At 34.1% G+C, this 11,317-nt stretch overlaps 2 protein-coding genes across 2 annotated transcripts in view; both read right to left on the bottom strand.

The window, feature by feature from the left end:
* The window catches only part of LOC105621270 (period circadian protein-like), a 34,944-nt gene extending 32,741 nt beyond the window's left edge, over positions 1-2,203 (bottom strand). The window contains exon 1 of the mRNA XM_012202740.1: positions 2,127-2,203. Within this exon, the coding sequence (XP_012058130.1) occupies positions 2,127-2,203 (77 nt within the window). The remainder of the gene's footprint in view (positions 1-2,126) is intronic.
* A 2,826-nt stretch (positions 2,204-5,029) lies between these two features.
* Positions 5,030-10,382, bottom strand: LOC105621091 (RNA-binding protein 45). Its single transcript, XM_012202561.1, has 6 exons — positions 10,187-10,382; positions 9,862-9,976; positions 7,763-8,562; positions 7,451-7,680; positions 7,213-7,353; positions 5,030-5,157 (listed from the first exon to the last, which is right to left on the bottom strand). The coding sequence occupies exons 1-5, from the start codon at positions 10,380-10,382 to the stop codon at positions 7,240-7,242; spliced, it is 1,455 nt and encodes a 484-aa protein (XP_012057951.1). The 3' UTR covers positions 5,030-5,157; positions 7,213-7,239.
* Positions 10,383-11,317: the final 935 nt, after the last annotated feature.

Genomic DNA, 11,317 nt, shown 5'->3' with positions numbered 1-11,317 from the left:
TAGTGTGTGTGTGTGTGTTGTGTGTGTGTGTGTGTAGTGTAGTGTGTGTGTGTGTGTGTGTGTGTGTGTGTGTGTGTGTGTGTGTGTGTGTGTGTGTGTGTGTGTGTGTGTGTGTATTCGTATATTGTATTTTATACGCTAAAAATGTCAGTGTGGATTTAACACTCTTGTTGCGGGATTCTGTAAACTTTTTATCGAACTGTCGCTATCGTTAACTAGCGAAAGCCATTGAGCTGCGCTTTCTTCCAGAATTGTCCTGCCATTGACTGTCGCTAATTAACAACAATCATCAATAAGATGTTTAGAGAATTTCGCATCTACTAGTGTGAATTTAATACCCTTGGTTTACATAATTCTCATCACGTTAATGTTAAATTAACACCATCAGAATGATGGTGTTAATTTAACATTAACGTGGATTTAAAACTCTTATTGTATCAAACCATGATGGATGTAAACATCATGGATATAAACATGGATGTGTAGAATTAAAATCCGTGTTAAATTCATACTATGTCGGTGTTAATTTAACACAATGAGAATTATATAAATATCGTCACATTGCATAGTGTTAGTTCACACCGTTATTTTTTAGAGTATGTATTTATTACATATTAATTTACACATATATATATATATATAAAATATTTAATATTATTTAATATATAATATATTGTATTAAACACACACACACACACACACACACATTTGACATACTTCTGATATTATTATATTTTTTATAATTGTGTAAAAATCTTTTTAAGCAGTTGCAGTCTTATAAATTCGTATTTTCCGAAAGCGAGGAAATCATAACTTTAAAAAAACATTTATACATATGTTCATAAGAGTGAAAATAAAGCAAAATCGATAGAGCAGAACAGAGATAAAAACCATAGTGTAAAATGAAACACGAATAAAAACAATTGAGCGGCGTAATGGATGGGAAACAATGTATCTTCGAACAATAGATACTTTAGAAGCAATTATGTCATCATATGTTATTTAGTGAATGAACCTACGGCGTCCAACGGTCATCAAAGCGATCGACACAGAAGAATTCTTGCGTGACAATCAGATTTTAAATTTATTACTCATCGCTTCGTGATACTGGGTACCTATCATGAAACATGTCGGAATGAATTCCGACTGGAATTATTCCGTTTTCCCTAGAAAAACACAATAGAAATCTAGGGAATAATCGATCGGAATTCATTCCAATTTTTTCCATAATAGGTGCCCTGATCTCACACAACATTGATCGCAACAAAAATCATGGTGTCCGATGCACTTTGAAATACAAGCCAGAAGAAGATTCCATCGCATATGAATTGTTGGTATTTTAATATAAATTTTAGGGTTGATAAAGACTAATGTTTTTTTTTTAAGAATAAAACATATTGTGTTTCTTCTTAAATATGTTTTTAATTTTCAAACATGCTTTAAACAGTATTATAAAAAAATACATATTTAAAACATATTAAAAACATCAATTAAGCATGTTTTTTACCAATCCTGTACGTATAGCATCAAAGCATAAGTAATTTGATAATCATTTAAATTTTACGAGAAATATTACTAAAAATATTACTAACTTTGTGTATATATACATACAAAACATTTTATTAGATACGAATTTTCGATACGAAAATCAGAAGATATTTACGGAAAGAACAGTTTTGCTAAAGAATCTAAAATTTTAATTAGATAAATCTAAAAATCAAACATTTTGTTGGACCATCAAAATAATTATTTAATTTAAATTAATTTATTGTGAATAAGTTTTATAATTGTGTAGAACGCTTAAATTGGTTGCTAGAATTTCAAAATTTTCTGCAACTCGCTCTCATGTTACTTGAGATTTCTACAAAATAATTTTGATGGTCAACAAAATTATTTTCAAATCTGATCGATAAGATTTAAGCCGCTGATGATTTGAAGAAAAAAATAAAATATGAAATAATAAATTAATTGTTGTGAACAAAACTTTGATATTTTATTCCGGAAAAACCGTAAATCAATTAGGAAAGTATCATATTTGTTTTCATACAGTCTAAGAGCGTCTCGCCAATCAAAAATATAATGACCAAAAATCTTAGCTAGCACGAAAAATTGCAGATCGCACTCACCTGCGTTGCGATTGGCTATTGCTGCAGGTGTTGGAGTATCCCGAATCTTTGGTATTGTCCACGGATACTTCCTCCATTCTGCGCTTCTCAAAATACGAAATTTTAATAAAAAGAAACGCGCTCCAAAAAAACTCCTCACCACGCACTCGTAACGAGTTCACGATTCATTTTGTCCTTCACCCTTCAAATCTGATCGTGGATCTAACAAGAAGGAAGGTGGAGACTGTTTTGGTTCCAGAGGTGCGCGATGGCGGGCGGGTTTGACGCTCGCCGGTTTCCACGCGCGGACTGACTCGCCGACACCGACTCTCTCGGCCTAGACTCGATCCTCGTCGCGATAAGTTGGCCGCACGTTCTGAGACACGTGAGCGCAGACCACCCGCGCCCACATCCCGCTGCGACAACCTATATAAGAGGAAGTTATAGCTAGTCTCGCTGTTTCCCCTCGCTACCGTAATCGAAAACAGAATTACACGTTGCATCGATGATATCGTAACGCTGACCTTTGCTTTGACTTTTTGCATCTTCAAATGGGCGACAGAAGGATGTAATTCTCAGATCGATAATTTTCGTAGTTCGTTTTTATTTCAAAACCATCTTGCAATTTGGATCTTTTTTGGCACAAACGAAATTTCACTCTCCAATTTTATTCTCAATTTTGCTAAAATTTCAATTTTTATTAAATAAAAGTTTTAACATTTTAATTAAAAAATTATTTAATCAATAATGTATAATAGAGATGTTGAAAAAATAATCCTGAATTTTTTTTAACGTAGAGTATTTACTAAAATCTTATTAAAAAATTCCTTGAGAAGCCTGAATTTTTTCCAGATACACTTTTATTCAAAATTTCAAATAAAATTAAATAATTTTTTAATGCAACTTTGAAATAAATTGGAATGCAAGCAATTATTAAATTAATAGCCGAAAGAAATTTCACGAGACTTTGGCTACGTTCGGAATTGACACTCACGCACTGTAAGCTTCATTTTCTTTTTACGAATAATGAGTGATAAAGATAGAATAAAGCTTATAGCGAGTATGAGCATCAATTCCGCAACCTGAGACAGTCTTAAATATAATGAAATAGTTTTAATTCTTGATCAATCGAATATTGAAACAATGATAGAATTAGGTCATAAAAATCATTTGAATTGTTTTTGATAAAGAAAGAATAAGAAAAATTAAAAAATTGAAAGGCCGGCACATCGTCGATCTTACTACTGCGCCACGATATCTGACTGCGAATTGTCTGTGTTTGCATTTACTTCAACTACTATGAGTCTTGTTTGATAACAAGAGATTGCATCGTGTCTGAAGCCCAATCTATAATTGCATAAACAAGCGAGATGGATTAAAATGGATTGAAATTTTTTTCTATCCGAATGCGTATTTTAAATAGCGAATACTTTTTGTTGAATTTAATTGGATTCAACTGGATTCAATTAGATTCAATTGGATGCAATTGGATTGAAAAACTGCATTTCCTATTCAAAATTTTGAATTGAATAGTATTCACAATGCACAGAAAAAACTAATATTATTTTTAGATTGAAAGGCATAGAAATATGCTCCATGCAATTCCTATGAATGAATAAAAATACATTCAGGATTGAAAAACATTCATTTTAACATTCGTGAATCAATATTTCTAAAAATCTGAGAGCCAATATGAATCCATTTCAATTCATTTCAATTCATTCTCGTTTGCTGAGTTTCCTAAATGCATTTTTATTCATTTATAGGAATTGCATGGAGCATATCTCTATGCCTTTCAATCTAAAAATAATATTAGTTTTTTCTGTGTATACACACAAACACAACAACACGTAAATATTGTTAAATTCAAAATTTTGAATAAGAAATGCAGATTTTCAATCCAATCATATCGAATTGAATCCAATTGAATCCCCAAAAAAGTATCCGCTATCTAAAATACGCATTCAGATAGAAAAAAATTTTAATCCATTTTAATTCATTCTCGTTTGTTGGGAAGAATAATCGACTATGATTGGTCAATTTTCTACGACTTAAGACTCTACGATCGCTACGACTACTACTGTAAAGTTGATTCTACATTAGTTGCAAGCCGATCGCAAGTTTGTTGCGACAGCCAATCTGAAGCTTACATTTTGAAATTGCTTCATATTGGCTCTTGCAACAAACTTACGATCAGCTTGCAACTAATGTAGAACTGGCTTAAGAGCAGACTCCGCATTATATTACTATCTATGGCCGGCCACGGCTACTGTTACTACAAGTCGTCTGCGTTTATATTTATCTTATTGGAAATCTCTGATCTATTCTTCATAATTACATTCCATTCTATTCTCAGACGTTTTTCCCATCTAAAAATGTGATTTCAGAGGAAGAACGTAGATTAATTATTTAAAATTATTTCAAATTCATAGTACCTAACTCACATACAGCATAGATCTAAACGCCAAGGTGCGTCCAGAAGATGTCCCTAAATCCTAAGGATATTTCCAGAACAACCTTCGAATAAAGTGTGCTGTGTGAAGTGTCCTTATAATCCTTTGATTTACTTAAAATTTTTTTATTTTCAAAAATGTCAATGGGATCATAATTTATTATAATTTATATTTTATTCATATAAATTATATCGAAGATTTTTAATCTCTATATTATATTAAATATTTTCAATATCTTTGTATCATAGATGTATATAATTTTTGTAATATTTACATCTCAAATTATAATATTTTTTTACCAGCAAAAATAAATTCTTGAAAATAACGAAAATTTTAAAAATAGAAAGGCGATAAAAAGCCCGTCATTACTTACCTTTATCTAGCGAAAGCTCTATATATATATATTCAAAACAAGAGCTTATCATGAAAAATAAATTCATGTGCAAGTGAATATAATAATTGTGCCAAAAATATAATAATTTAATATATTCTGTAAAATTTTTCTTCTCATATACAATTTCATAGAAATATTATAATCTTAAGCTATTAAAAATATCACAGTCTTCAGGTACAGTGCTTCGTGGAATCCTCGCAGTATCCTGAAAATGAGAAAAACACATATCAGATTATCAGAGAACATCAATTCGATTAATACAATATTGGAGACAATACAATTAGACAAAATACAATATTTCATTCTCGAGGAAATGATAAAAAAAAATCAAGTGAAAGAGTCGGTGTTTTGGGGTTTATTGCGTATTTCATGTGTATTTGATATCATCAAAGAAACAAGTCACAGTTACAGTCCCCTGGGACACCATCCGGTCAATACAGTGAGAATCTAACGCACGGTGATACAAAAATGTGTGTCCATCATAAAACGTTTAATGTTGTGCGTCGATCACTGGGTGTGTAACGAGGTCATTTGATTTCGTAATAATGGATTTCGTAATAATGGGTAATCGATTTTGCCAGAAAATTGTCTTTTTTTTGTTTTACCGTAAGTAACAAATTTACGCTTCCTTTCTTCTATGTTTTGAAACGAAAAACAGTCTACATGCCAGTATATTTTACTCCTATATTTCGTTCCTATCAATTATTTCCAAAACAAGATTTTTTTCCAATACTAATCGGAAATTAACGTCGATATGCGTAATATTGAGTATTACATATCTTACATTAATATACAGACCCTTTTTTTTTAAATAAAAATTTTATTAAAACTCAAAAAATATCGAAGTTTTCCCGATAAATTATTTTTCTTTTATAAACTATTCGTTTTTAATAAAGATTTTTTTGTGAAACTTTTTTAAGAACAAAAATTAGAGATTAAATTTTTATTAATTAAAAAATTTAACTATGTAATGTGTGCGCGTAAAAGGCGCGATTTAATTAAATGTTTTTTACAATTATTACGAAGCATCTCAATAAGTTAAAATATTTTATACAAACGTGAGGCATAATAATATGACAAAATTATGTTATATGAGATCCAATGATTTTATCAAATAACAATTCTTCTATCTCACACATAAAATTTTTATTGCCGTCTAAATAATACCTTGTTTTGGAATTACTTTTGTCCGCAATAATTTTAACTTATCATTGTAAAAGTTGTCAATAGCATATAAAGTACAAATTATTTTGCTTTTTTTCTGCACGCAATATAACTATAAAAGAAAAGTACAGAAATTTAATCATAAATTAAAGGTCTCTTTGTTAAACCTAAAGCATAAGTTATATCTAAAAGCCTATGCGAACGCGCAGATAATCAGAGCCATGGATTGTCCTCATGGATTTGATTTTCACAGTCACCAATGTTGGATTTAAAATATTTAAGATGTTTTGTGTCAATACTTGGAACGCACCCTTTAAGTGTGTCGAAAATGTATCATAAATCATTTCGAAGAAGTACAAAGCTGAAGATTAAAAGATTAAGGAAGAATAAAAATATACATATATGCAAGAAACAATTTGGGAGACAAATCGATCTATGTACCTCGTAAATGTACGCGTGCTTTGCCTCCTCCGAGTCTCGCAAATGTCTGAAGGAAAAAAGTACATTTCCACAATTTCAGATGTGGAAAGAGCGCTTTTCACATAAGTACACAGCGAATAGGCACTCAACGATATCGGCCGTTCGCACAGGCCTCTTAAAGTAACAGAAACTCGGGTTGTCCGCGCGCGCAACGTATCGTGTGTGAAACGGACATGTAAGAGGATAAAAAGTAATAGTAGTAGAGTAGCAGTTAAAGGTTTCAGTAACGTAGAAAGTTGCAGCTGCGCGAACGTAAGCGAACAGTTAAATATATATAGGTAGGTAGTTGGAGTAGTTTTCCCTGGATGCAGGCCCTTGATGTGGTCAAGTGAGTAGTAGTCTTTAAATTCGTCTCTTTTTGTTGCGTGCGTCCGGCTTGTGTATACCAGTCAGTCTGTGAAGACAAACAGCAAAAATTACATTTTCTCCTGCAATTTTTCTCCCCCTGCCCGAGGAGGAAGAAGAGGAGGAGGAGGTAGATAGAGAGAAAGAGAAAGAGATAGAGAGAAAGAGTGATAGCGTCGGTAAAACAACGTCTCGGGGTGTACTACAGCTATTACAAAGAAATGCCTCTCTTTTCCTTCGCGCCACACTACGCTACTCATCTACTACTTACGAGATACGCATTTTTATTAAAACACGTTCAATTTTCGTCCTCATCCATTCGTAGTCGTTTCCGTCGATCCTCGCCGACGTTTCGTTCCTCTGCCTCGAGTACTTTTAGCCGGGAACCACAGATCTCTTGACCATGCAGAACCTAAAAGCATTTGAATATAGAAGCATCTACATGTTTTGAATATGAATAGCTTGGAATATCTACACAGCAAAGATTAAAAAAAAGAAAGGCGTTGTACCTCAATGGCCTCATTCGCGCTGCTAATGCTGGCGTATTTCGCGTATCCACAATTCTTGCCGGGTAACATATATACATCTATAAGATTCCCAAACCTACAGAATGCATCCTTCATAGCATAAATAGGCGGCACTGGTGGGCCACATACGATGAAACATCTCTTGGCAACTTCAGCGTCTATACTCGCCATCGGTTGTACCGGAGGTAATTTCACGGATATGTGATCTAAGCCTAAAAATGAGAAACACAACGATACTTGATGCACAACGTATTATTTCCTCGGCGCGCTGGCGAGATGGTCAGATTTACTTACTCGGTGCCGTCAAACCTGCAGCTTGAATTAGTGATGTAGCTTGAGCAATGGTTTCCGCCAAGTGTACCAGATCCGTTCTTGCACTAGCGACGCTGCCGGTTGTTGAACCACCAGGTTTCGACGCGCTCTTCGGCGGCGCGCTAGTCAGATCCGGCTTGACGATCATTCGATGACCAGGTGGATACTCAAAGCCATGAAATTTTTCACGCGCGTATGCTGCAGCGCTCGGATTGTTGTATACCACCACCGCTTGACCGCGTGGCATCCTGTATCTCACGTCGGTCTTCAAATGGCAGTAATCCAGTCCAGGCACTATGTCAAACAGCTTCCACAGTTGGTCCTGATTCAAGGCCGGATGTGCGATCACCTGCAGACGCGTGTAGCCTTCCGAATTGGAATAGTTAGTAGCAATCTCCAGGCTAATGCTGCTCTTGCCAAAGTTTGAGGAGCCATAACTACAACTACTACTACTGTCATACGTGGTACCAGACAGTCCATTATTGTACTTGGCCTCGTTGTGATCGGGCTTCGGCTTCTTCGGCTCGGCGAATACAGCTTTGTACTTTCTGTCACACTCCTCGAACGCCCGCGCTGCGCTAGATACCTTCTTGAACTTAACATAGCCGAAGCCCTTGGATTCGTTTGTACTGCGATCCTTCACGACAGTCGCGTATTCGATTGCACCGAACTTGGAGAATTCCTGTTGCAGCTCGTTGTCAGTCATTGTTTTCGGTAATACACAGAATAAGCGAACCCACCTCTCTTCTTCATTCGTCTCTCGCACAGAACCCTGATCCCGACTGAGAACAATCAGTTGAAAATGTTGATTAGAGTCAGATGTACATAAAACGAATCAATTAAGCCAGTTTAAATCTACATATCCAGACTCTAGAACAGTCTAGATATTAACTTGACATGTGTTGGCATTCACGTTTATTGTTTTCTTTTTTCTATCTCCAATAATTTTAATACACATCATAATTTTCTGTTTCTTTACTGGCTGTTCCAAACTGTCAACACTGAAAATACGACAGTTTATGTTTCGTACACTATAGTTTTTCAGTACAGGCAATTAATTTTGGAACACAGTTTGTATAATAAGTCCTGAATTAATTTTCATAATTTTTATAAGCATACAAAAATTATTCATATCTGTTTCTATCAATGTAAATTAACTTTAATCTCGGTTCAACTTATTCTTTATCTTTTTCTAATTTTTCTAATTAAACGGGGGAAGGAGAAGAATTAATTGAACTGAGACTAAAATTAAACTATAATGATAGAAATAAATATAAGTAAATATAAGTATATATACTTTATACATATACTTCAACATCTTTAGAAAGTAAAAGTAAAAAGTAAAGTTGTATTAAAAAAAAAAAGAATAGAAACCATTATTTTATTCAAGTGCTTCAGTTTCAAAGAAAAGAAATATGCAAGACATGAATGACCCTATCATATACTAAGGATTAAGAAAAAGGAAAGCAATAAGCATGGATAAAGATTCCTATAACCATGATCACACTATGGATTGCTGATTGTTGATTCTATTTTTACCAATCACGTTGCAGTTAATCTGCAATCGCTGCATCATGATTGGCTAAAATATTGTAGAATTGAATAGAACTAATAACCAGCAACCATAATCGACAATCTGTAGTGTGATTACGGCTTATAACAGTTTGGTCATGAAATAATGAATTTTTGATTGGTCCATCATTTTTGTCAACTTCGGTAATATCCATTTCTACCAATGTAGTTTAATTTTAATCTCTGTTCAACTAACTCTGCATATTTTCTAATTCTAAGAACAAAAAAAAGCACAAATAAAACCAAGATTCAATATATAAATTCAGTATAGATCCAGTATAGATTCAATCTATACTGGAAGAAATGGGAATAAGTTAGAATAAATAAGATAGATAGATGCATAAATTAGAACGAAATAAAGTATATAAAGAGAAACAATACATTTAATAAAACTGCTTGTGATCAGATTCTATTATAACATTTCTAGATATGGACATTTGTATCAACAATTATAAATCTTGAATGATATTAAAATATAAATGAAGTGAATGATATCAAGGAGGACTTACTTTGAGGCGATCATCACTTTAATAGCTCTGCCCACAGAGCCTAGCATCTTGCCATTCATCTCCTCGAGAGCAAACGCTGCCTCTGATGTTTTAGAAAACTTGATGTATGTGACACCTGAGAGGCAAACAGCGATTAGTAGGATTAGTAGGGATACACCGGTGTACACAAAAAGAGAAACACGAAGGTGATATTTTTCCCAGGACGGAAATAAAGAAGCCGCGCGTTAAAAGGGAGAAGAAAGCGCAATTTCTTTTTTTCCACAAATAGAGCAGATCGGAGTTTATCGATTTTAGCTTTTATCTAAAACGTGCAGTGCAGGATCACCTTTATTGTCACCCGTGTTACGATCCTTAACCACCCAAATATCCTCGATTTTGCCGAACTTCTCGAATGCTTTCCTGAGATCATCTTCTTCGAGACTCTTGTGGCAGATGACGAAGAGACGCGAGTTCGGCGGGTCGTCGTTCTTAGAACGCAGATCCGTCTGCGTATAATAATCCCGTTCCCTGTGGTCGGCCATTTTCCAAACGTGAACGCGAGCGCTGCCGCGAGCGCGGACTATCTACCGCGGCAAACAGCGGCAAATGTGGTAATATCTTATACCGCACCGCTGTCCCGGCACTCCCGGCTCTCCGTCTACTCCAATCTACTCCGTCATCGGCTCGATGATCGGCCGACGTCGCGACGCGCGATGATGCCCCTTCCTCCGTCTCCTTGCCCCGCGGCCTAATCCGCGCGTGACCAGTATATCCTGGTATATCCTTTGAACAAGATTAAATATTTATAACTTTATTCTCGCTCTCATCTGTGAGAAATAAAATCTGATACTTTTCTGGATCTGATATAAATTAAAGAATACTTATAAGAAAATTCTGAAGGTGTTAGTGATTGTAATGACTATGTAATGATGATGAGTACTTGAGAAATGTATGATCAAGAGAGATCGCCATGGAGTTCGCTGTAGAACTTCTGCAAAGAATTTAATTTTAGAATTTTAGAATTTAATTTTATTTCTTTGTTTTCTAGTTAGATAATATGAAGTCCAAATTAAATAATATGAAGATCAGAAGATGTTTTAAAGATGTGTTTTATGAAAAATATCTTTGAGACATGCCTGTTTTTTGGACAGGTTGTCTGAAAAGAGTTAAATCTTAATTCTCTATTGTTTTAATTATAAAGACTAGTAGCTTTATATTGGAATGAGCCTTTTCTATAAAAATGCATAATGGGGACTAAACCGAGAGTAACAATTATGAGTTTATTCTTTTTAACTAAATTTCTTGTACGATTCATCTCCTTTTTTCTTCTTCTTTCCACGTTGGAGAAAAAAGAAAAAAGATGAACTATGCAAGAATTTATGCGACTCATGTCCGTTTCTACTAATTAGTTTAATCTCGATTCAACTGATTCTTCATCTTTTTCTATTTTAGAATTTATTAAGAATTATAATAAAAA

Source organism: Atta cephalotes, assembly GCF_000143395.1.
Source record: "Atta cephalotes unplaced genomic scaffold scaffold00032, whole genome shotgun sequence".
In the NCBI taxonomy this organism is placed as follows: domain Eukaryota; kingdom Metazoa; phylum Arthropoda; class Insecta; order Hymenoptera; family Formicidae; genus Atta; species Atta cephalotes.
This window is presented reverse-complemented; position numbering and strand designations above follow the sequence as displayed.

Coding starts and splice junctions, on each gene's coding strand:
- LOC105621091 (XM_012202561.1), bottom strand. CDS start 10,382: ATGGCCGACCACAGGGAACGGGATTATTATACGCAGACGGATCTGCGT. Junction 9,977..10,186: donor TAACACGGGTGACAATAAAG/GTGATCCTGCAC, acceptor TTTGCCTCTCAG/GTGTCACATACATCAAGTTT. Junction 7,354..7,450: donor GCGCGAATGAGGCCATTGAG/GTACAACGCCTT, acceptor AAATGCTTTTAG/GTTCTGCATGGTCAAGAGAT.